This window comes from Hippichthys cyanospilos, unplaced genomic scaffold, assembly GCF_059441005.1.
Source record: "Hippichthys cyanospilos isolate Australia breed blue-spotted pipefish unplaced genomic scaffold, RoL_Hcya_1.0 HiC_scaffold_25, whole genome shotgun sequence".
Taxonomy (NCBI): Eukaryota; Metazoa; Chordata; class Actinopteri; order Syngnathiformes; family Syngnathidae; genus Hippichthys; species Hippichthys cyanospilos.
In genome coordinates this window covers 7,501-32,898 of record NW_028283381.1, presented here as the reverse complement: position 1 = coordinate 32,898, position 25,398 = coordinate 7,501, and the positions used below count along the sequence as shown (strand labels likewise).

Genomic DNA, 25,398 nt, shown 5'->3' with positions numbered 1-25,398 from the left:
GCAGAGAAGGCCTTGCTACTACTGCTAAATAGGGAATGCAAACAGACACGCACACAAACGCATGAGTCTCCCCTTACATACAAGTGCACTCAATGTTGGTTTATTATTCGGTCAACAATCTTTTATTTACCTTAAAACTCTCAAAATATCACTGGCTCCATACCTTGAACGGTATAAGTGCAAATAATAAGAATATGTGAGAAAGTGTGCAAAAATAAACACTCGTGAGGCATCGGCCAAGTGATGACTTAGTGTGGGGTGGGGGTCCATAGTTTCAAAGTGAGGTTATGATCCTGGAGTGAGTGTGTGTGTGTGTGTGTGTGTGTGTGTGTGTGTGGGGGGGGGGGGGGGGGGGGGGGGGGGGGCGTTCCATTCAGAATTGTGCTTTGTCAAAACCAAATTGAGATGGCAAAAAGAAAAACTTCCAAGTTTTGCTTTTGGAGTCTGAGACAGTCAAAAAGGCTTTTCGCAGGCTGGCGTTATTCTCACAGGCCGCCATCAGACGTCCTCGCCGCAGACGTCCAGGCCCAAGGCCTGGATCACGTCCACGGTGATGCCGCTCTTCAGAGTTCTCCTCACTGCGCAGACGTATGGCAAACACGTCAGCGGCCGCTGTAGCTTAAGACGGCTTTGCAATTTTTTCTTTATTTTAGAGTTTGGCCATTCATGATGTGGGCGACCACCACATTGCAACACCAATGAGCATGGCTCAACGCTATCCGCTGGCGGCGTCACGCGGTCTCCACAGCACGTCTTGTTGTGTGTTGTTCTGCCAATTCTGTGGCCCAACAAAATGGGAGTGGAGATGGGCGCCGCGATGTCCCTGCAAAGCCGCTCGACACAAGTGAAGCCTCGCGCCGATGGTTATCAGCCCGGCGTGGATTATTCTCCCCCACCCGTGTCCCATCCCAAAACAAGGGGACGCATTCTTTGCACGTGTGGACATGCGTGAGGACAGAAGAGTATTTTGGCTGCCGCTTCTCGCTCTTCAACCAAAGATTTTTCAGCTCAAATTATCTACCATTCCTGCTCTCTACCTTTTCATGCCTCACCCTTTCTCCACCAATTTTACCTGGATTTTGGACCACCACCCTCCAACCTGAGCAGCCTAGCTGGCTAGCTTCCCTTAGCTTCAGACCCTGATATCCAGCTCGTTGCTAGCTGGCTAACTTCCCTCGGCTCTGGACCCCAATAGCACAAAGCAAGCAGACATCTGTCAATATCTGCTTGCTGCTTCTGCTCCACCATCTCTCCTATTTTCCAACAACGGTCTCTGACATCCAGCTTCAGCATTTGCCACTTCACAGCCTCGGATATGAAACTTAGCTACACACCAAAGCAACTCCTCAAACGCATCCCTAAACTGTCTTCCTTCACGAAACTCCTTGCCAAACTCCAAAACGTTGGACTTCATCGACGCCGTTACAATCCCTGAGGCTCCCGCTGCAATTTTACATACTCCACCACTGCAAAAAATTAAATTCCAACACTAGGAACCCAGTACAGCTCTCACACCCGACCCCACGCTTCTTCATCACGTCATGACAACAATGCACGTTATCACAACACATCTCGCGTGAACTCTTTCAACCTACGTCAAATCCCTACTTACGCTCCATCCACTTATCAACAAAAGCCAATACGATTCGCCCTCTTCAAGACAAGATCCCTCAACAACAAAAGTCGCATATTAAATTATTTCCTCTCAGACAAACAACTTGACCTTCTGTGCCGAAATGAAACATGGACAAAACCCCAGGACTATTGCACTAAATAAAACAACCCCCACTGGATGTTCCTATCTGGACAAACCACACACTGAGGGCAGAGGAGGCATTGCTGCAATTTACAATCACAATCTCCAACCTCACACACTCTCCTTCCCCTCTGCCTCAGCTTATGAACATCTGGCCTTTAAACTACCTGGACCTAAACCACTCACCACTGCAATTATATACCGTACCCACTAACCCAACCCATCTTTTCCCTCAGATCTCACAAAATTTATGACCTCACTTATTTCAATTTCACCCACTGTTCTACTTCTTGGCGATTTCATCCTCCATATTGACTCTCTGGACTGTAAAAATGCAACAGATTTTCTGGACCTACTCAACTACACAAACTTGACACAACACATCAACTTTCCCACCCATAAACATGGACACATCCTTGACTTGGTCTGCTCCACTGGCCTACATATTCACAAAATCTCCAGCTTGGAGCTCTCCATATCTGATCACCTGGCCATCACATTTGAGATCAACATCTCCACACCCCAACCAAAACTCAGCCGCAAAATCACTTTTCGCAATCTAAAATATGTCTGCCCAGTCAATCTCTTCACCTGTATAGCTAACATGCTCTCTAATCTCACCGAGCTCCCTGGTTCACCCCAGAGCTCCACAAGCTCAAAAAAATAACAGACAGCTTGAACAACTCCACAAGAAAACCAGCCTCACAGTTTATGCCTAAGCCTACAAGGACCATATGTTGCTTTACAAGTCACCACTCAATGATGCCCGTTCCTGTTACTACTCCAGAATACTGTAATTCACTCAGGATTGTCCAACCCAGGCTCCCTGTTCTCCACCATTAAATTAAATTTCTTAAACCCCATGACAAAATTTCATCCACTTTCATCACGGAAAAATGTGACCGCCTCATGTCATTTCTCACTATTAGTCACCATCTATAATCAACTTGCATCCTCTTCTGCCACCACCCCAGTCAAGGATCCCCCACTTGCTTCCCCCTCAAGCCACTGGCTTTCCCACTTCACACCCATAACAACAGCAGATCCATCCAAAATATTCTCCACCATAAAGTCATCCACTTCCCCCCTGGATCCCATGCCATCTAATCTCCTCAAAGCCTGCCACATCCCCCTCTCTCCACTCATCACCAACACCAACTCCTCCCTCACCACTGGAATGGTCCCTTCACACTTAAGCTTGCTGTCATCAGCCTCCCCTTAAAAAAATCTGGCCTCGACCCTGATGACCCCAATAAATTTAGACCCATCTCCCACCTCACATTTCTCTCAAAACTACTTGAAAGAGCTGTTGCAGCACAACTAAATCAACATCTTCTCACCAATTAACTATATGAAACATTCCAATCCTGCTTCAGAACCCATCATAGCACCAAACCAGCTCTCCTTTAAGAAACCAACGACCTCCTACTCTCCCCTTATCTGGAACCCTTAACATCCTCCTCCCACGCCACCTCAGTGCTGCTTTTGATACAGTCAACCACTTCATTCTCCTCAACAGTCTACAATCCATTGGCATCACCAACACTGTCCTCTCCTGGTTCAACTCATACCTTTCCGGCAGATCCCACAAAATTAGCAACAACCACACATCCTCCACCACCCCTGCCGGACACTGACTTCCTCAAGGTTCAGTTCTGGGCCCCGTCCAATTGTTCCCTCTAATTTTCAATGCATCTGAGCATTCACACAAACTCCCTGAGCAGGCTTTGGACCAAGGTGAGCAACTACATACACACAGTGAGTCGTCGTGTGCATATCTGATTTCACTCCCAAAGTGACCTATATCACATAACTTGCATTTTGTCATTAATGAGCAAGGAAGGAGGGGGGCTCTGAGTATATCCAGGGACCGAGCTGCAGCCCTGGAATGAGCCAGCCGCAGCTCGTGCTTTGATGATGCAAGGCAGCTCAGAACTCCAAGAATTCATGTGGACAGCACAACTTGATGATGTCCTGATAATGTGCTTCTAGGTACTTATCCCATCATTTATGAGGGGATGGTTGAGGTGATAAGCATCAAGGAGAAAGGTGCATCTATGACTGACATGTTGCCGAACAAATCCCAACTATTTTTGTTCATTTTTTTAACAAGTTTTTTATTTTTATTATATTTTATATCACAACAAATCACACAGCTATTTTTGTTCATTTTTGTTTTGTTTTTGTTCATCTTGTGCAATAAGTGTTTTAGACATGACAGTGTAATGTATATTGCACATGTCATTGCACTTGTGGTAATAAACGAGACACAAGTTGTGAAAAAGAAAAAAAATCTCACCCACTTTAATCACTTGTTCTTCTATTTGCATACACTCTGGCATCCATTCCATCTTAAAAGAAGAGCATTTCTTTCTTACTTTGACTTGGTGAGTGGATGTGTGGCTGCTAGTTCGTTTCGCAAGGAAAAGAGGTTAGCATTTGCGTCTCTTAACTTCGCACTGTTGTTTGCTAGCTAACCTGCACGGGGTGGATATGCAGGGAACATTTCTGTCAATGCGTTGGATTGGATGAATAGTGTAAGTGAAACTTATCACGTATCATTGGCCGGACACTTGTCCCTCACTCTCACAATGCAAAATGGGACAGAAAACAATATTATTGGTCTAATTAATAAGATGAGGAAGATATTAGATATTATTTAATAAGTTTATATTGCATTTTGCTTTATGCACAACACAGATTTTCTTGTGCGCTGAGAATGTGAGAGCACTGCGCGATTACTTGCGCGCAGCCTAGAGGGAACACTGGCCCCATCCTCTTCATCCTCCCACTTGGCCACATCATCCGCTGCCATGGACTCAACTGCTATGCAGATGGCCAACTGCATACTGACAAAAAAGCCTGGAAGAGCCAGAATTTCCTCAAACTCAACAGCAATAAAATGGAAATAATCCTTGGTCCAAAATCCATGCTCCACATCTCCCAGAATTTCTCACTCTCCATCGATGGTCACTCCGCACTCTCTTTCAACGCACTTAAACCATATCAACAAAACATCTTTTTTCCACCTCCGAAACATAGCACGGTGCTGACCCACTCTTTCACTGTTGGCTGCTGAAACACTAATTCATGCTTTCATCACCTTCAGACTCAACTACTGCAATAGCATCCTATACTCCTCCACTCAAAAGTTCTTCAAAAATTGCAAAATGTCCAAAACTCTGCTGCCTGCTTGCTTACCCGTTCTCCATCCAGAGAACACGCCACCCATCAAACAACAACGTATAAACTTCAAGATTCTCCTCATCACCTACAGAGCCCTCAATAACCCCCATCTCATTGATCTCCTATACCACCACACACTTCATTGCCGTCTACACTCAGACGCCAATGTCCTCACTCCCATCATCCAAAACCAAGTACCGCATCCTGGAGGGCAGAGCCTTTGCCATCGCCGCCCCCACCCTCTGGCATTCCCTCCCCCTGGTCATTCAAGAGTCCGATTCACTCCCATCCTTCAAACAAAACCTCAAGATCCACCTCTTTCAAACCATTTATGACCCCTAAGTCTTCTTTTTCCAGTACCACCAATATCACCAGTCTCCTCCGCAGCAATACTGTGTTTTTGTACTATCCTTTGTAAAGCGACTTTGAGAATCATGAAAAGTATTATACGTATGATTATTATTATTATAAGGCCTGTCATCACTTACTGGACTTCCTGTTGAGCCGGGAGCGCCTCCGGTTTTTGGGACTGGACGGCCTGGCCGAGGGGTTCCCGGTGACTGACTTGACCAGCCGCTCCATGATGTCGTCATTGCCGTCTTCGTCTGGCCGTGACGGCGACCACCGCCGGGGAGATGGGCTCAGGCGGCCCGGACCCGCCGAAGCTGCAAACAAAGCGCGACAGGTCGTTTTGATGCGGACACGTGGGACGAGCGCTCTGCGAGCATGTTTTTTTTTTTTTTTTCTGCAAAAAAGCATGTGCCGAAAAACTGTTTGAGGCGTGATGTGATGGCTCTTACTGCGGGCGGTGCGCGAGCGTCTGGGTCCCAGCCCGTCTTCTGTCAGTATCTGGGTCATGCTCTGGTGCTGCGCCTCCTGCTGGGGCTCCGCCTCCGCGGGGCCGGTGCCGGAAAGTGGCGCAGCCCCCGAGAACTTCTCCGTCTGAAGCGGTCGAGGTTGGTGCAAGCGTATGTGACGGAGCGCACAGGCAGGCGTTTACCTCTGTGATCATCTTCCCTCTCGTTTTTGTCCTCTCACGACGTTTGTCCCTCTTGCCCTTGAGCGTGAGCACCCTCTCTCGCGTGGTGCGATACTCCAGCGCAAACTCGCTGATGATGCGGCAGAAGGCGGTGACCTTGGTGTCCCGTGCCGACACCGCCGGCTGACCCAGGAAAAGCAGGAAGGAATGGAACCTGAGGCGCACGCCGAGGCTAGCGTTAGCTTTCTCCTTTGCGCCAGCCCCCCGCGGAGCTCACCTGTTGATGACTCTCCTGTGGACCACCTTGAGGATGACAATCCGCTGCGTGCAGTCCTTCAGGAACTCGGCCATCTTGGTCTTCAGGGCGCTTTTGGTCTCATGCTTGGAAACCACCTTCAGGTTTTCCCAGGACGCTTTGCAGCGTCTCTCCAGCTGGACCAGATTCTCCGCCAGAAGCTCAAAGTCCACCTGAGGACATTGAGGAAAAAGATAGCGGGAGATGGTGAGAAAAGATAAGGAGAAACAAATACGCAAAGGAAGAAAAGCCAAAGAGGGCAGGAGAGATAAGAGGAAGCGGCACCTTGGCGGAGCGCGTGACGGCGGGGATCTCCGAGTAAACGTCGGAGGCTTGCGGGTAACTTTCCGTGATCAGGCTGCAGACGTGATGGAGCAGGGACTGCCTGTGGACTGTGTCCTTCACCTCCGCCACCTTCTCCAGGTAGGCCAGCTCGAAACCCACCGCCTACCACCACAAGGACGACTGGTTGGAGCGGCGCCGGCAAAGGGGGTGGACGGTGATGGCGGCTGCTCACGTGAGAATTGTTGAGGAAGTTGCCCACGGCCAGCAGTGTGGCCAGGATCCTCCTGAATGTCTGGTTGGAGGCCAGCTGCTCCATGGCCAGCTTCAGGTCGAACAGCGGCTCGGCGATCTCCTGGCGAACGCGCGCGTTCATGTCACTTCAGTATTCCGACCGCGCTCAGGTGACCGGGAAACCCGCAAAACGGATTCCCATTGAGCAGAGCCGCCGGTCATCCCCTCTTGACCCAAATGGGCTTTTTTGGCAAAGTCTTTTACAAGTACACTTAGCTGTTTAGTGTTTGTGTGTGTGTGTTGCACCGGTGACCTTCTCCAGAGCCTCGTAGTTGAGCTTGAAGGACCAGAGCTGCAGGCGGGGGGTGAGGGCGCCAACCTCGGCCAGGACCGAGAGGAAGTGTTCGGCTGGCCCCAGCGGCACGCCGGGATTGGCCAGCTGGGCCTCCTGGATCTGCTGCTTCTCCTCCTCCATGGGCGTCATGGTCAGGATCTTCTGCTCCGCACGTATGCCAACAAAGAGGGGGACATGCTGCATTCTCCTCTCATGTGCTAATTGGACCCTATTGTCAGTAGCAGCAACTGTGTCAAATAGAGGACCTCTTTTATTTTTTTATTTTTTTAAAGAGTGGAAAAGGGAACGCTGCTCCCCTTCTGCTGGCTTTTCAACACAAAGGGCTCCCTCTGCTGGTACTGAGCATGTAACGCGTGGTCAGGCTCCAGGCAAACTAGGTCAGACGCCTCACCAGCGAAACTCGTTCACCATCCCATACCTGTCAACCTCCAAGGCTTTGTGGCTTTACAATGACAAAAAAACCTTACACCGTATATTTCTTAACATAAAAAAAAATAACATGAATCGTAGTCAAAATTCATGTTAGAATTTTTTTTTACCTTGCTCGTCACAATTAAAATACTTTAAATACTATTAATATTATTTCTCATATGTATATAGTAAATACCTGTTTATACTTATTACACATTTCTATAGACTTTGGTCCTACAGTAAAATATATATCTATCTAAAAAAATTAATGTGGGACACAAAATTTGGGATTTGCAGACTATACACAATGTACTTGCTAAAATCGAAATAACCCTTACAATATTTCTTATAACTGGTTTGCCACTCTTCCAAAACATTAACAATTACCATAAAAAAAATTCAGTAAAATCCAGTAATTAGCATATTTACTTTCACATTTATAAGAAAAAAATTGCACCAACTGCACAATAATACATATTTTGTGAAAAAAATCTTTAACATACTAAAAAAAAAAAAAACAACTAAAAGTATCAACTAATAATGCAAATAAAAATGTAATAAACTGTAAAAGAAAATACTATTTACTCTAATATATGTACCTTTTGAGCTTTATAATTTGGAAACATGTTTTTCACAAGCAATGTGAAGTGTGATCGGCCACTGTTGGAGGTAGTACATTGTGCTCTGCGACAAAATGGCAAAACATCACTTCTGCAGGTGTTGCAGAACTTTCCGGTTCTTTTTTAGCAGCAAAATGAGCATCCAGTGATTTATTGGTCTTCGAGACAGCTACATTTTCTTCGTGTCAAAATGAGTCTTTACATCCTAGAAGCTGGAAGCAGTCACTTTCACATCTTGTTTGCAAGCAACACAATAAGAATATTCCACATCTTTCTCTGAAGCTTGTATCATTCCTTCGTATCGTGCTCTAACATTTGCTCCCATTCTTTTTTATTTTTGCCTCTTCCATTGACCTTACGGCGTTTGGATTCAGGTTCAGACATTGCAACTTGATGATTGTACTGTTTCCAAAAAGTGCTATTATTGTAAAGACTATGTTTTAGGGTGCTTCTGTTTTGTCAACAATGATGCCATGGAGAAAACCCAGCCAGCCCACACATGCGCAGAGTAGCATGAAAACGCTTACTTGGTTTGCGATGACAAAACAAAATGGAGGCTCACGCGCAGCAAACCAGTTTGATTTTCCGTTTCTTGATATTCGGCACTAACCGGATGGTACCAAAATTGGCAAATTTGCATTCTCCCGTAAATATTTTCTTGGACGTCGTACATGTCTTATAATGCAAAAAAACAAAAAACAAAACGTACATTGTATGGCAAAATCATACAGGTTGAAAGGTACGCCATTCATTCGGCTTCACTTCACAGCGGTCAGTCACAAACACACTCTACAGTAGTTCCGGTAGTGGCCTTTGAATTGGTTGGAATAATTTGGAATCAGATGAGGCAAAGGCCCACTGAGCAAGTGCATTGCGGTCCTGACGAGGTCACATACCTCAATGCCCTCCTTGCTGATGGCAACCTCGTCAAAGTTGAGGATGGCCGTCTTGATGACGTGAACGGCTGGCAGGACCGTCATCCCGATGTTGATGGCATTGCTCCTCTTGGAGTCCAGGACCAGGATCTCGGCCTTCTTGCTCTCTGCCGCCTTCTGTGTGCAAACGACAAACGCAGAGCCCAAAAACAGATGCTTGGCGTGGACGGAAAAAGACAATTCCTGAAAGGCGGCTCTTGGACCTTTCCTGTACTGACTGGCCCGCTTGGCACAGAATGTCAAGACAAAAGCGCTTACCTTGGCGATGGGCATCTCTTTGGCTTTGGACTCAAACAGGTGCTCCAGCCGCCCCGTGTCCACTTGCACCTTGTCCAGGGACGCCCACATCGTTCCCCGACCGAAGTGGCATTTGGCCGGCGGTTCAACTGGCTTCAGCTCGCGCCAGAACAACTTCACAGTCTTCTTCTTGTTTTGAAACAACACCGCCCCAGACAAAGCCGGAGCGGGGGATTCCAGGCTCCTGGGGGGCCAGGGTGGAGGGGGAGGCATCAGCGCGCCGGGGAGGGGCGGTGAAGGAGGAGGAGCCAAAGCCCGTGGCAGGGGCGGTGGTGGAGGAGGTGCCAAAGCGCCCGGCAGAGGCGGTGGTGGGGTTGGCGCCCCTATGGGTGGCACCGTGGAGAGACAGGAAGAGGCAGATTCTAAGGTGTCAACATCCAGAACGTCAATGTCCTCCTCGTCCAGAAGATCCGAGAAATCCAAGTCTTTGATCCGAAGGGTGGCGCCGCTAGGCTGAAGCTGGTCCCAGGCGTCCCCCGCCAAGCTCAACTGGGCACTCTCCGGTTGCTGGCCGGGACTCTCTGTGTCCGCGCTGCTCTGCTGACGTACGTAACGCTTCTGAACACACACACATGCCCACATGTACCTTTTAAGACTACGTAAAATGGTGTGCGTTCTTTGGACTTGGGTTAGCACGACGTTCTAAGCACATCCTGACCTGTTGCTCTTCTGCTTGTCTGGCCAACGCCACCTGGGCTGAGTCTTCCAGCTCTTCAAGCGCCACCTTGTGGGAGGCGCCACTCTCACCAGGGCCAGGGGACTCCGCCGAGCACGCCTGGAGGCTGGACAGGCAATCTAGAACCCGGCCCCCTCGCGAAGTCACCGCCTCGCCGTCTCCTGAGCAAAAACAATATGTAAAACCCCACAGGCGTGTGACGTCTAGATCGCTTCCAGCAACTCCATTTGTTTTTCAATCAGCTGACTTTATGTTCTTATCACCAGCCTGATGATGTCCCATCAATACAGCAAGTGCCAGGATAGGGAATTCGCACAGTAGCAGACACGTGCATGGCGTACTTGTAGCGATCAAAAAGAGTCAAAATGGACTCGGTATCATTGGGGGAGACAAGGATGGCGTGGGTGCGGCCTCACCGGGCAAGACCGCCAGGGCCGAGGCCTTGGAGAAGAGCATGTCCAAGAGGAACTTCCTGTCATCAGACAGCGTGCTGATTTGACGCTGGATGCTGCTGGTGGGCAGATCACATGACGCGGGGGCTTTGGGGGGGGCGAACTCATCCGGGCCATGCTGGGGGATGCACGTCGAGCCTAGATCAACGCACACCAATAAATCATGAGCGTACAGCTGTTGATAAAGAGGCTGTGATTGCGAAACATACCATTGGAAGGAAGTCCGTCGTTGCCGTAGTCCATATTTGGCAGGGGCTTCTGTGAAATGACATCATTACACGAGGACAGTTTGGAGCGGCTCAGGTGTTGACTCTGCCTTCGCTTCTCCCATTGGGTGGCGGCCAAACTGCGCAGGAAGTTGTCTCTGGGGGTTCAGAGTCAACTCATAAAACAGAACTGCAATGTCACTGCCACCCCACCAGGTTTTGCCCTTTTCAATGGCTTAGAAACTCCTCCCGCCAATAAATTGACTGCCCACCATCATGTGAGATATGCCTATCGTTTCAATTTTTGTCTTCCTTCGAAGATTGACGTTTTATTGAGAAAAACCCACGCCATGGAGGAGGGGGTACAATGTAAAATACCATATTTGCTTTTTTAACTGATTTAAATTTATTTTTTATCAACTAACCCAGCAATTAGACAGCACCCAAACAACTAAACACCATAGGTAGTTCACCAAAAGACACACACCCACACACGCATAAAAACATACAAATTCAAATATGCACAGGACATACATTACAAACAGACATACAGTATATAAATATATATATATATATATATATATATATATATATACACACACACACACACACATATATATACATATATACATACATACATATATACATTATATATATATATATATATATATATATATATATAGAAGAGGATGGGTACAATGTAAAATACCATATTTGCTTTTTTAACACACACCCACACACAAGAAGCCCCTAGCATGCACTGACTTACTCAAAGCTCCTGAGAACGGGCTTGTTGTCCACGTTCATGTTACCCTCATCTGGGCTGCGGAGACACATACACCCGCACGTGCACACACAAGTGTAGTATGTTGCCCTCACACACACGTCATTTGCAAGTTACCGCAGGGTTTCCGCAGTAATGGTACAAGCCCAATGAGCGATGAATGAGTGCAGGGGGCGGGGCTTGCTCGGAGAAGAAGCGCCGCATACTCACCAGTGGAAAACCTCGTCCTCGCTGTGAGGGGAAAGAGTGCGTATTAAAGTCTTCAAGCAAGGAGATGGGAGCTGACACTTGCTCTTGCAAAGTTCAACTTTTTATCATGGGGGTAGACATGGCAACCACAAATTTAAGATCCAGGACTTACTTGAAAGAAGTCTCGTTGACACCGGTGCTTTCTGTAGCCGATCTGCGCACAGCACATGGCATGCACATACTTTAGAGGGCGATACCGCCTATATTGCAATTTGTGCACATGCTCAGACCTCCGGGTGGCATCCATGTCCCGAGAGGCAGCGCACGTGTCCCGGCCTTGCCCGCTGCCAGCCTTGGAGAACATGCGGGACTTCCCACTCGGACCCAACGAGGACATACGGTGGCTGAGGAAAGAGCGACTCCTGCCGGCCCAAAAGACAAGGAAGACGGGGACGGGGACCAGGAACGGAGGCACACCCATGGTTAAAAGAGCAACCAAACCTGAAAGAAAACTCCTCTACCTTATGTCTTTTCGCACAGATGGAGGGCTGCATTGCCAAAGAAGCAGAGCACTTACGGGCTGGGCGGTGATGTAGCGCCCTCGTCATCGACGCTGGGGCCGAGGGAGGGCAAAGGGGAAACAGGAGGGGGTGGAGAAAGAGGTGGAGGAGTTGGGTAGCCCTGAAGCAACCCTGAGGGGCTGGAGGAGGCACTGGTGGGGTCCGACGCTGAGAGGGAGGGGCTGTCGGCAGAGGTGGGAGAAGCATGGTTGGAGGGCCCAGCCGAGGACGGCGTCGGGCCGGCTGGGTCACGATGTCTGCGGCTGTCCTGCTCGCCGGTGGGCACCGTTCGTCGGTCTTTTCGCATGTGAGGGGAGGGCTCAGAGATGTCGCCGTCCTCGGCGCGCAACGACGTCTGCGTGGACAGCTTATTAGGGCTCGTAAAATTCAAGGCACTACCTCAAACTGAAAAGTGCCTCATTCACAAGATCCAATCAAAGCAAAAGTACTAATCAAAAACGGGCCTTCATTTTCATCATAGGAAAGAAGTAGTGCTCTTTATCTTAAAATCAAGTCTTCAACTGCAGTGGTGGAGGGCCGCTCTCCTGGATATTTTGGAGGGCTCCCATCTGATTCAAGCGATCGGACCACCAGCGAGTTCTCGACAAGCTGGAACACTGCCTTGATGGAGCAATGTAGCATGGAGACGTGGAAAACATCTGGTATGCTTGCCCTCAACCGCCACCATTGAAAACGCCGTTTAAACGATGACACAACAGTGGCCTTTTTCATTTTTACACGACAAATATGTTTTCAAATTAGATTAGGGTATTCCCAAAAAGGACAAAGCCGCCCATAGAATTCAAAGGAAATATTTCAAGCTCAAATGCAAATGAGATGAAAAGAAAGCATAGAAGCTGTTGCCCGTCCCACCTCGTAGATGGCTAACTGCACTCTGAGGTCGGCTTCGGCACTGCCGAGGTTTTTGCGGACCGCCTCTTCCATCTCGAGACTTTCCAGACAGTCGGCGACATCATAAAAGGAATCCTGGTCAGGCAGCGCAGCCAGGGTTTTGTTGATGAGGGTTATGGCAAAGACCAGGAGCTCGTTGTCGCACACCGTCCGCTCGTGGAGGATGTCCATCACGTACAACCATGGCTTGGCACCTGAGACGCGCCAAAAAAGGCATGAATGCATGGGGTCCACAAATACAGTATTTTCAAAGACAAAGCGAGAGATCATCTGTAAACAAGCAACAGGTCCACTGTGGTACCACGGGAGGGCCATGGTGCCGAGACTTTTATTATTCTAGCGCATAGGTGTCAAACAGCAGTCCTGGAGGTCAAGTATCCAGTTTTCCATGCTTCTTTCTCAAACACACTTGATTCAAATGATTAAAACAATGTTCGAGTTCCTGTACAGTTTGCTGATTAATTATTCTTTTGAATACGGAGTTTGGGGAGAGAGACTTGGAAAACATGCAGGACACCTGCCCTCAAAGAATGGAGCTTGATACATGTGTTCTAGCGCTTGACCTTTGCGCTGCTACGCATGTTCCGCACCGCCGATGAGACAAGCAGGGCCAGGGGGAACCTTCTTGGGACGCGTACGCATCCGCCATGTTGTCAAAAGTATGTCGCCATTATGCAGAAAATCTTCATGCCGTTCCCACCGCAACAGGCTACTTGTTCATAGATGGCGGAAACGGAGCGGATGCAAAAACAGCTTTGGGGCCGATGCCGATCGGCTCAGTAAGTGCGTGCGTACCTCTGCGCGCATCCACAGCGTTGACGGCCTCAATGAAGATGGGGCTGTTGGACTCGTGATACTCCACGAAGACGATGAGGAGCTTCAAAGCAGTCTTGACCAGCAGACGAGACTGCATGCACAAATGCAAAGGCGTCTATTGGCGCATCGGGCTCAACTGGCAAGCGCGGCGCCGCTCACCTGACTTCCCGTTAAGGCGTAGAGCCACTCCAGGGTTTCGCTGTGATTGATGACGCCATTCATGCCGTCCACAAATAACATGATCTGACTCAGTGCTGGAAAAAAGGCATGGGCATGACTAGGGGGATGTCTTGGCATGGGGCGACGCACCTAACCTCTGAGGATGTAGTTCTGGTAGTTGTGGTCGGCCTCGGCTCCGACTTTGACCAAACATGTCAAGCCCTCGGACGCCACGAACTCAGGAACCAGGTCCTTGTCGTCCTGCGGCCGCGATGTCCCCGCGTCATCACGTGGCCGCGGTGTCACGCGAGGGGATGCGGCGTCATGCCAGGGGACGCGGCTTCATGCGAGCGGACGCAGCCTTACCTGGAAGAGCTGCTTGAGCGAGAAGAGTGAGCGACGCAGCTCTGGACCCTGGCTGTTGTACAACTTCTCTGCGAAGCGACGGAGCCCGCAGTCATTCAAATGAAGAGAAAGAAAAAAAAAAAACAGAACTCTTCTCCCCAGCGTAATCCCTCATTCACCAAGTCATTGCAAATAATTGCAACGCAGTGCACGACGGCACAGATGGCTCCCCGATTACTCTAAGGGCAGACTTGCACGTCAGCGTCTGGGAAGCCCGCAAAGAGACGCTCGACATGGAACATTGCAGAGAAATTTCTTGGCCCAACTAACTGGATTTCACAGTTTTTATTTCAAAAGTTTTTATTCCAAAATAGTGTTACCTTTAGGTATGTAAACTGAAGTAAAATATTTTATCATTTGCATAAAAACACAAATAACGTTTTTTTAAGGTATTGAAAAGAATTTAAATTGTAAGCAAAAGAAAAAAAAAACTTGAAAACTAAGTTTCACAAATCCCAACCTAACACACACGCAAATATGAGCAAGTCATTATTGCGTCACACTGAAAAGTTGTCCAATGTGCTGTATGCGGGGGACGGCAGGAAACGTAAGAGTTGTTAGCTGCGTGGAGGCAGGAAGTGGTCCTGATAAAGTTAGCCTTGGTATTTCCTGTTAGTGGCAAGAAGGGGGGAAAATGAGGCAGCGGAAGAAACAAGTTGGAGCCCCAGAAGAATTTTTCAAGCAATCAACGTCAAGATAAGTCAAAAAGGTTTAAAAAAAAAAAAAAAGGGCCGGCGAGCGGAAAGTGACAAAAGCACCAGGCAACCTTGGGAAACAGACCGGGTTGTGGTGTCGGCCAGCGAAACCCAACCAAGAGCAACTTAGTTGAGCAGTGTGACTCAGAAGTGCTGCGTCAAAAGGAAGCGCCAACAAGTACAACTCATCAAGTTCACCCAATTATTTCCTCATATAAAAAAATGGGGGATTTGAAAAGGAGCTAAAGGGCCCAATGGAACAGTCAGCAGAAGGCCTGACAGGATGCTTGCTTTATAAGACGGCTCGGAGGAATTGGTAACCTTAAGTCAGCTTTTAAAGGCATAACAAAGCTGCTATATGGTCCATTATTGTTGTCGGGATATTTTGCTAACAAATGTGCTTTTGGGTACTTGTCCCGTCATTTATGAAGGAATAGGTGAGGTGAAACATGTCCTCCAGGACCATTGCCGGAGAGCGATGCATCTATTAATGACACGTTTGTAGCAGCCAATTCACAGCATTTGGAATGACTATTGGTTATGATTCTGAAAACAGAGTTAATTTAAATTTCAGTTTTTGAAATGGCCAAGAGCTAGAAAGTTATTTGTTTGTTGGTTGTTTTGGCTCACTGTCCAATGGACATTTACGTTCCTGCCCTTATATTCTGGTCCTTTAAGAGCTTTGGGGCATGCATCACAGGGGGCAGTTGAGATTGATTGCAGATTAGAGAACACTGTTTCTTTGCCGTAATGTTTGCCATTTTTGTTTGAAGAGCTTTGGGAACTACTATGGAAATGAATTTATTGAATCAAAGATAGACCTGTGGATTTTTTAAAATAGTATTTATTGTATTTGAACCTGGGCAAGCATACGAGTAAACCAGGCGGCCAGAAGTCTGAACTATGGACTACCTCCGCACTATGTTGCCAAACATATAACTATTTTTATGTTCAACAAGTTTGTGATTATTGTTTTTATATCTTGAGAACGAAGTGTTTTAGACATGACAGTGTGATGTATATTGCACTTGTCCCCATGGCAATAAACAAGCCCCAAGTTGTCCATCCATCCATCCATCCATCTTCTACCGCTGTGTTTCTGATTCGGGTCGCGCGTGCAGCAGCTTGAGCAAGGAAGCCCAGACTTCCCTCTCCCCTGCCACTTTATCCAGCTCCTTCGGAAGGATCCCCAGGCGCTCCTAGGCCAGCCGAGAGACATAGTCCCCCCAGCATGTCCTGGGTTGTCCCTGGGGCCTCCTTCCAGTGTGACATGCCCGAAACACCCGAGGCGTCCGGGGGGCATCCTAACCAGATGCCCGAACCACCTCAACTGGCTTCTCTCAATGCGGCGGAGAAGCGGCTCGACGCTGAGCCCCTCCCAGATGACCAAGCTTCTCACCCGATCTCTAAGGGAGAGCCCGGACACCCTGCGGAGGAAACTCATTTTGGCCACTTGTATCCAGGTTCTTGTTCTTTCGGTCACGACACACAGCTCGTGGCCATAGGTGAGGGAAGGAAAGTAGATCGACTGGTAAATAGGGAGCTTCACCTTTCGGCTTAGCTCTTTCTTCACCACCACAGACTGGTGCAGAGTCCTCATTACAGCAGATGCCGCACCGATCCGCCTGTCGATCTCACATTCCACCCTATCCTTAGTTGTGAACAAGACCCCAAGTTGTGAAAAAGGAAAAAAAAATCTCACACACTTTCACCGCTTGTTCTTCTATTTGCATGTACTACGACAGCCATTCCATCTTAAAAGAAGTGCATTTCTTTTTTACTTTCGCTGAGTGAGTGGATGTGTCACCGTGGACCGGTCAACGCCTTACATTTATATTGTGGACCGGGGGGTCTGGCTGCTCTACAAGCCACATCATCCTTCTCACTATCTCACTATGTATGTTATATCAACAGTGGCCAGAGGCGGCGACAAAAGTTTTCAATGTCGCAATCTTGCAGTGGTCGAGACCGTGCTAAATATTGTGCCGACAGTGCTGTGCTATCGTTAGCTTAGCACAGTAAGTACGGTTCAACAGCTGTTAAGTGAAGCAAACGCTGCACATACCAGGTGGACCAAGTTCTCGCTTCTGCCTTTCTACAAGCCAGGTGAGTGCTCTTGCTTGGCTCCGTTTTGCTTGCTCTACACCCTCGTCAGGTCAGGATCCTCGAGTGTGCATGACAGTTCCCCCAACCAGTCTACATGTTCTTTGTGGACTTGAGAAGGCATTTGACCGTGTCCCTCTGGGAAGTCTGTGGGAGGTGTTTCAGGGGTGTGGGGTACCGGTGCAGCGTCTGCTGTGTTGCGGATGCTGTACTGGTCTGATGTGGTGAAAAAAGAGCTGAGCCTAAAGGCCAAGCTCTCGATTTACTGGTCATGCTACGTTCCTGCCCTCACCTATGGTCACGAGCTGTGGGTCGTGACCAATAGAACGAGATCCCGAACACAAGTGGCCAAAAAGAGTTTCCTCTGCAGGGTTTTGGGGCTGGCCCTTAGAGATAGGGTGAGAAGAGGGTCATCCAGGAGGGATTCGACCCGCTGCTCCTCCGTGTAGCGAGGAGCCAGTTGAGGGGGTTCAGGCATCTGGTGCGGATGCCTCCCGGGCACCTCCCTGGTGAGGTGTTTTGGGCACGACCCACAGGAAGGAGGCCCTGAAGGAGACGACCCAGGACACACTGGAGGTACTATGTCTCTCAGCTGGCCTGGGAATGCCTGGGGATCCTCCCAGAGGAGCTGGACGAAGTGGCTGGGGAGAGGGAGGTCTGGGGTTCACTGCTCAAGCTGCTGCCCCCGCGACCCGACCCCGGAATACAGCAGTAGAAGATCTATGGATAATTATGATTTAATTAAACATTAAACTACATTTTTTTAATCAAATTGCAACCAAAAACCTTCAAAGGTCTTGTTGTGCTGATTTAAAACCACCTTCACAGTGTTACCCTTACATCCACGAAAAAGCAAGCTGGAAACAATGACAACGACAACAAAAACCTTCCAAATATGGCTCCCAGGTTTTGGTGCCCTCATAAGATGTGTCCAAAGAGAAGTATTTGGCAAAAGTGGAACGCAAAGACTATAGACACCATTGGACATTAGTGGAGCCGGTGCGAGGGAGGCCAAATGGCGAAAGCCAAACAGCTCTTGCTGGGAAAGTCCTCCAAGTCCAAATTGTCCAAGTAGGGCTTATATGATGATCTGACACAAACGGAAGCTGGCGCAAGAGCTGTTGGCTGATTGGAAGCAAAATTCATGCCCACTTCCTGGTCAGTGGCTAGAGGCCAATGCACGGGTCATGAGGTCATCGGGTCAGCATTTGTGCTTGACTCGCCCATGCAAAAGCAACCAAAAATAATTGGCTCTGAAATAACCAGGTAGTCACTACCTGGTAGTGGGTCCAAAAGAGACTACACCACCGCCACCCCCCCAATAAAAAAGGCAAATCTTGCACAAGGACCTGGCTGCCGACATCCTCTGTCAGGTCGATTCCGGCGGAGCCTGTAGTCTCAGTACACTGCCGCTGTGAGAACAGGAAGAGGGGAAGAATTTCAAAATAAAACCGTGCATTTTATTAGTTCGTTATTATTTCAACTTAAAATATGAAATTCTTGTGTATAATACACATTTTTTCATTTATATTGTAAACATTGGGATTTTTTATGTTTTTGCATTAATTCGTGATTAATTCAACTTAAAATATGAAACCCTTGTATATAATACACCGTTTTAACTTAAATAGTAAACCTTGGGGTTTTTAACGTTTTTGCTCTGTGTAGTGTGCAAGCCCTTAGAGTTGCACTGGAGTGCAACAGCTTACAAGTTAAAAAAAAAAAAAAAAACTTCATATCAACTTGTTTTCGCACACTTGTGCACAAGCGTAATAAAAATAATGTTTTTTTTTGTTTTGTTTTTTTTTTAACCTGTAAACTGCTCAAGAAAAAAATACAGTTTCAAGCGGATACATTTAAAGAATATTGTCGGAGTAGAGGTGTGTTGTTGATATTTATTCTTCACAAAGTGTAAATGCAGAGTTTCTGTTTTTTCTTAAATACATGGTATAGTATATTCGCATTTTGTGTTTTGCATTTAGCACAATGCACAATGAGTATGTGTGTGTGTGTTTGAGCCAGGTTGTGACAAATGTATTTATACATGCGTTTTCACATTTTAACTGTAATAAATGATGATCTTGATTTGCAGGCTGTATAAATTAATTTCAATTGAAGTTCACGGACCCCATATGAAGAAAAAGATAAAGTGATTTATGTTTCTCTCGCCCGGACGCGGGTCACTGGGGCCCCCCTCTGGAGCCAGGCCTGGAGGTGGGGCTCGTTGGCGAGCGCCTGGTAGCCCGGCCTGCACCCATGGGGCCCGGCCGGGCTCAGCCCGAAGGGATGACGTGGGTCCCCCCTCACATGGGCTCACCAACTGTGTGAGGGGCCATAGGGGTCGGGTACAAAGACAGCTAGGCAGCGGCCTAAGGCAGGGACCTTGGCGCACCGATCCCCAGCTACAGAAGCTAGCTCTTGGGACATGGAATGTCACGTCTCTGGCGGGGAAGGAGCCTGAGCTGGTGTGCGAGGCTGAGAAGTTCCGACTAGATATAGTCGGACTCACCTCCACACACAGCTTGGGCTCCGGTACCAGTCCTCTCGGGAGGGGTTGGACTCTTTTCCACTTTGGAGTTGCCCGCGGTGAGAGGCGCAGAGTTGGTGTGGGCATTCATGCTGCCCCCCCAGCTCATCACCTGTACATTGGGGTTTACCCCAGTGGACGAAAGGGTAGCCTCCCTCTGCCTTCGAGTGGGGAGACGGGTCATGACTGTTGTTTGTGCCTATGCACCAAATAGCAGTTCAGAGTACCCACCCTTTTTGGAGTCTTTAGAGGGTGTGCTGGAGAGTGCTCCCTCCAGGGACTCCCTCGTTCTGCTGGGGGACTTCAATGCTCATGTGGGCAATGACAGAGGGACCTGGAGGGACGTGATTGGGAGGAACACCCCTCCCGACCTGAACCCGAGCGGTGCGTTGTTATTGGACTTCTGTGCTCGTCACGGATGGTACATAATGAACACCATGTTCAAACATAGGGGTGTCCATATGTGTACTTGGCACCAGGACACCCTAGGCCGCAGTTCGATGATCGACTTTGTAGTTGTATCATCGGATTTGCGGCCGCACGTTTTGGACACTCAGGTGAAGAGAGGGGCGGAGCTGTCAACTGATCACCACCTGGTGGCAAGTTGGCTCCGATGGTGGGGGAGGATGCCTGCCAGATCTGGCAGGCCCAAACGTATCGTGAGGGTCTGCTGGGAACGTCTGGCAGAGTCCTCTGTCAGAAGGAGTTTCAACTCCCACCTCCGGCAGAATTTCTCCCACGTCCCGGGGGAGGCGGGGGACATAGAGTCCAAGTGGACCATGTTTCGCGCCTCCATTGTCGAGGCGGCGGATCGAAGCTGTGGCCGTAAGGTGGTCGGTGCCTGTCGTGGCGGCAATCCCCAAACCCGCTGGTGGACACCAGCGGTAAGGGATGCCGTCAAGCTGAAGAAGGAGTCCTATCTGGCTTCTTTGCCTGTGGGACTCCAGAGGCAGCTGACAGGTACCAACTGGCCAAGCGGAGTGCGGCTTCGGCGGTCGCCACGGCAAAAACTCGGGTGTGGGAGGAATTCGGTGAGGCAATGAAAAGTGACTTCCGGACGGCTTCGAAGAAATTCTGGTCCATCATCCGGCGTCTCAGAGGGGGGAAGAAGTGCATCATTGACACTGTGTACAGTGGAGATGGGGCACTGCTCACCTCAACTCGGGACATTGTGAATCGGTGGGCAGAATACTTCGAAGACCTCCTTAATCCCACCGAAATGTCTTCCCCTGAGAAAGCAGAGTCTTCGGGCACTGAAGTGCGCTCTCCAATCTCTGGGGCTGAAGTCACTGAGGTGGTCAAAAAACTCCTTGGTGGCAAGGCCCCGGGGGTGGATGAATCCACCCGGAGTTCCTGAAGGCTCTGGATGTTGTAGGGCTGTCTTGGCTGACAACGCCTCTGCAACATCGCGTGGACGTCGGGGACTGTGCCCCTGGATTGGCAAACTGGGGTGGTGGTCCCCCTTTATGAGAAGGGGGACTGGAGGGTGTGTTCAAACTACAGGGGAATCACACTCCTGAGCCTCCCCGGTAAGGTCTATTCAGGGGTGCTGGAGAGAAGGGTTCGTCAGGAGGTCGAGTCTCAGATTCAGGAGGAGCAGTGTGGTTTTCATCCTGGCCGTGGAACAGTGGACCAGCTCTACACCCTCGGCAAGGTCCTCGAGGGTGCATGGGAGTTCGCCCAACGAGTCTACATGTGCTTTGTGGACTTGGAGAAGGCGTTGGACCATGTCCCTCGGGGATCTCTGTGGCGGGTGCTTCGGGAGTATGGGGTACCGGACGCCCTGATACGGGCCGTTTGGTCCCTGTACAACCGATGTCAGTGCTTGGTCCGCATTTACGGCAGTAAGTCGAATTCATTTCCAGTGAGGGTTGGACTCCGTCACGGCTGCCCTTTGTCACCGATTCTGTTCATTACTTTTATGGACAGAATTTCTAGGCGCAGCTGAAGCGTTGAGGGGGTCCGGTTTGGGAACCTCAGCGTAGCATCTTTGCTTTTTGCGGTTGATGTGGTGCTGTTGGCTTCTTCAGGTCGAGTGTGAAGCTGCTGGGATGAAGATCAGCACCTCCAAATCTGAGACCATGGTCCTCAGTCGGAAAAGGGTGGAATGCCCTCTCCGGGTCGGGGATGAGGTCCTGCCCCAAGTGGAGGAGTTCAAGTATCTCGGGGTCTTGTTCACGAGTGAGGGTAGGATGGAGCGTGAGATTGAAAGACGGATTGGTACGGCGTCTGCTGTCATGCGGGCTCTGCACCGGTCTGTCGTGGTGAAGAGCTGAGCCGAAACACGAAGCTCTCTGTTTACCACTCGATCTACGTTCCTGTTCTCACCTATGGCTACGAGCTGTGGGTCGTGACCGAAAGAACAAGATCCCGGATACAAGCGGTTGAAATGAGTTTCCTCCGCAGAGTGTCCAGGCTTTGCCTTAGAGATAGGGTGAGAAGCTCGGTCATCCGGGAGGGGCTCAGCGTCAAGCCGCTGCTCCTCCGTGTTGAGTGGAGCCAGCTGAAGTGGTTCGGGCATCTGGTTAGGATGCCCCCCGGACGCCTCCCCGGTGAGGTGTTTCGGGCATGTCCCGCTGGAAGGAGGCCCTGGGGACGACCCAGGACACGCTGGAGGGACTATGTCTCTCGGCTGGCCTGGGAGCGCCTGGGGATCCCTCCGGAAGACCTGGATGAAGTGGCCGGGGAGAGGGAAGTCTGGGCTTCCTTGCTCAAGTTGCTGCCCCCTGCAACCCAACCCCGGAAGACAGCGGTAGAAGATGGATGGATGAAGTTCATATACTGTAATCACAATACATAACGCATCTCTCATTCTTTTTTAGATGCATCATTCAATAATATGATCTGGTAGAAAGCCTGCAGTAGCACGCTGCACAAGATGCTCCAGTCTATTTCACTGCCCCCCTTTGTCCCAAAGGCAAATTTAAACCAGCCTACAGACTTCAGCGACATCCGGACATCCATATGAAGAATGCTTAGCATGAAGACACACGAAGATTTGTATTTGTGTGTGCATGTCTCTTTTTTCTTTGTCTAATAGAAAACATTTTCTTGACACGCTACTAGATAAGAAGATCTGCCGCTGCAATTTGATCTGCAGGAATGAAGGACATTTCCTTTGTCCCTTTTGTTCAAAGATGATTATTAGAAGAGCGTACATGGAAGGACACTGGAAGACTTGTTCCACTCTACCAACCACCACCTCCACTCAATCTACGATCTCCACCACTCAACCAACCACTTCAGTTTCTGCCCAGACTTCTTCTGTTCAAGACATACAACATCCGAAGCCAAAAAAAGAAAATGGTCAACTGTCCACTCTGTGCATTTCCGTGTTTGAAAAAAAACTTGGCCACACACATCGAGAGGTAGCACCCCAAGAAATTGAAGACAGTAACACAAACTGATCATTTGAAGAGCGTGTGTGTAGATTCCAAAAATGGTATATCTGCAGTCAAAAAAGGAGGGCATGGCTTTTCAGTCCCCATACATGAACAGAGCAAAACCTGGGGTCAAGTGCACAATGTCCAGTGTGAGTTGGAGGAGTGCAAGCAGTATTGCAAAATGGCTTCACGGAGTGGATAATCCTTTCCACAATGTGGACATATCCGCTCTTTGCAGTACTGTACAGACTTCGCCACAGAAGAATGCCTCAACGAAGAAATATTAGCAGAAATGGTGCAGTTAAAAGTCTGTATAAATCTTGCAGAATGATTTTTTTTGCCTCTTCTTTAGAACAGTGTCTCAGTATCCAAAGTACAGTGTGTCTCCGGTTTACAAACTCCCTGTTTTACGAATTTTTCATCTTACGAACGTGGACCGCAGTGTTTTTTGTCCCCTTCTTACGCACAAACCTTTCGTCTTACGAACAATCCAACATGCCAGTCAGTGTGTCCGCACTATTTTTTTCCGCTTTGCTGCATCATCAAAAAACCTCATATATCACAGAAAACAACAAAACAAATGCACAACTGATAGAGAAACCTATCAATATTGAGATATGTAGATGGGGAGTGATAAAGTAAGTTTTACCTGTTTCTTTTGTGTGTTTACAGTTGAACAAGGTTGGTCATATTGACATTGAGTTATTATGCCATTGAGAGTTTAGAGTTATTATTTGAGTTATTATTGTTATTACTTTGAGTATTACTATATGGTGATTGAAAAAGTTTTAAAGTATGTCATTAATTGAGGGTGCACCTTATAATCCGGTGCACCTTATATATGGAAAAGTTTTTAAAATGTATCATTATTATTCGGTGCGCCTTATAGTGCGGAAAATACAGTAATTCTCTGTGTGGTCCGTGGCATTCGGCCAATAGCATATCCGCATTTCTGTGATTGACGTGACGCCGGCCAATAGCATATCCGCATCTCCGTGACTGACACCGTGGCTGTGACCTTAATCGACCAATAGCATATCCGCGTCTCCGTGACTGAGACTATGACTGTGACCTTATAAGACCAATAGCATATCGGCTTTTCCATGACATGCGAGAAAAGTTATTTTAGTTGATGCAGCAAAGCAAAAAAATAGTGCAGACACACTGACCGGCATGTTGGATTGTTCGTTAGACGAAAGGTTTGTGTGTAAGAGGGGGACAAATAAACGCCGCGGTCCATGTCGTAGGATGAAAAATACGTAAAACAGGGAGTTCGTAAACCGGGGGCCCACTGTAGTTACAAATGTCACTTATTTTCATTATTGGAACTGCTGTTATATTTATGTTGTATGTGATTTACGTTGTATTATTTTGGAGAAAAAGAAAACCAGAAGTAGTGGTGAATGTTTCCGGGTCGGGGGGACAGAAACGAGCGTGTCTGTGCTGTCGCTTCTCAGACGAAATCTGGAAAGGAAGCAGCTCACGTTTTCCTCCTCTATCTGTCACTCCTGCCTAAACAGGTAAAATGTAATTGTTGCTGTGGCCCACCCCGCTGGACCGGTAACACAATACATTCAAAGTTGAATGATAGTGGATTGGCAGCAAGTATAGTACAGAAAACTATGTATAGGCCTATCACATCTTATGAGATATTGGCATATGTACATTAGAGGAGTAATTGAGAGAGTAATTAGGCAACTCTGAAGAAAATTATTGCACTAACATGTTATTCCTGCCCTCCATGGGAACATTGCATTTGATTGACTATTTTATTTACAGATGAAGGTCATTTAATTAGAATATGGTGTAAAATTTCATTTATTTCAGTAATTCATCTTAAACGGTGAAACTATTACAGACACATTACATGCAAAACAAGATATTTGAAGCTTTTAATTGTTATAATTTTGAAGATTTAATTTTTTTATTGATTTAATAAAATATTCTATTTTTTTTTTTGGTTTTTTCATTTGGGGTTTTCATAAGCTGTAAACCATAAACATCAAAATTATAACAAATTAAGGTTTAGAATATCTCACTTTGTAGTGAGAAATAATATATTTTAAATAATAATAATACATGTCATAAAGATCCCTGGGTTTACAGCTATTGACACTTGAGCCCTAATCAACCACCGTTGGTTTTTAGTTATGACTTCAGTTGTATAATTAACAACCACAG

The 25,398-nt window shown here is 48.1% G+C and overlaps 1 protein-coding gene and 1 pseudogene across 2 annotated transcripts in view; one reads left to right on the top strand and one right to left on the bottom strand.

Moving 5' to 3' along the window:
* Positions 1–358: 358 nt before the first annotated feature.
* Positions 359–19,643, bottom strand: fhod1 (formin homology 2 domain containing 1). The gene is made up of 25 exons (XM_088407191.1): positions 19,625–19,643; positions 18,657–18,704; positions 14,471–14,538; positions 14,260–14,365; positions 14,105–14,199; positions 13,925–14,036; positions 13,091–13,323; positions 12,235–12,572; positions 11,948–12,079; positions 11,830–11,871; positions 11,679–11,699; positions 11,454–11,558; positions 10,688–10,842; positions 10,443–10,616; positions 10,009–10,187; positions 9,312–9,908; positions 9,015–9,170; positions 7,046–7,228; positions 6,734–6,853; positions 6,502–6,663; positions 6,199–6,389; positions 5,943–6,135; positions 5,743–5,884; positions 5,431–5,607; positions 359–578 (listed from the first exon to the last, which is right to left on the bottom strand). The coding sequence occupies exons 1-25, from the start codon at positions 19,641–19,643 to the stop codon at positions 499–501; spliced, it is 3,828 nt and encodes a 1,275-aa protein (XP_088263317.1). The 3' UTR covers positions 359–498.
* A 1,230-nt stretch (positions 19,644–20,873) lies between these two features.
* Positions 20,874–25,398, top strand: part of LOC148405185 (uncharacterized) — a 4,890-nt pseudogene continuing 365 nt past the window's right edge. The window contains exons 1-4 of the transcript XR_015864373.1: positions 20,874–21,092; positions 22,657–22,811; positions 22,889–23,524; positions 24,595–25,398. The exon at positions 24,595–25,398 is cut by the window's right edge and continues 365 nt beyond it. The product of XR_015864373.1 is annotated as an uncharacterized LOC148405185 (transcript). The remainder of the gene's footprint in view (positions 21,093–22,656; positions 22,812–22,888; positions 23,525–24,594) is intronic.

Bases quoted from the DNA above. Each gene is read 5' to 3' on its own strand.
- fhod1 (XM_088407191.1), bottom strand. The intron at 14,200-14,259 runs GTTAGGTGCGTC...CCTTTTTTCCAG, and splicing joins CCAGAACTACATCCTCAGAG to CACTGAGTCAGATCATGTTA. The intron at 6,664-6,733 runs GTGAGCAGCCGC...TTGTGGTGGTAG, and splicing joins ACTTCCTCAACAATTCTCAC to GCGGTGGGTTTCGAGCTGGC.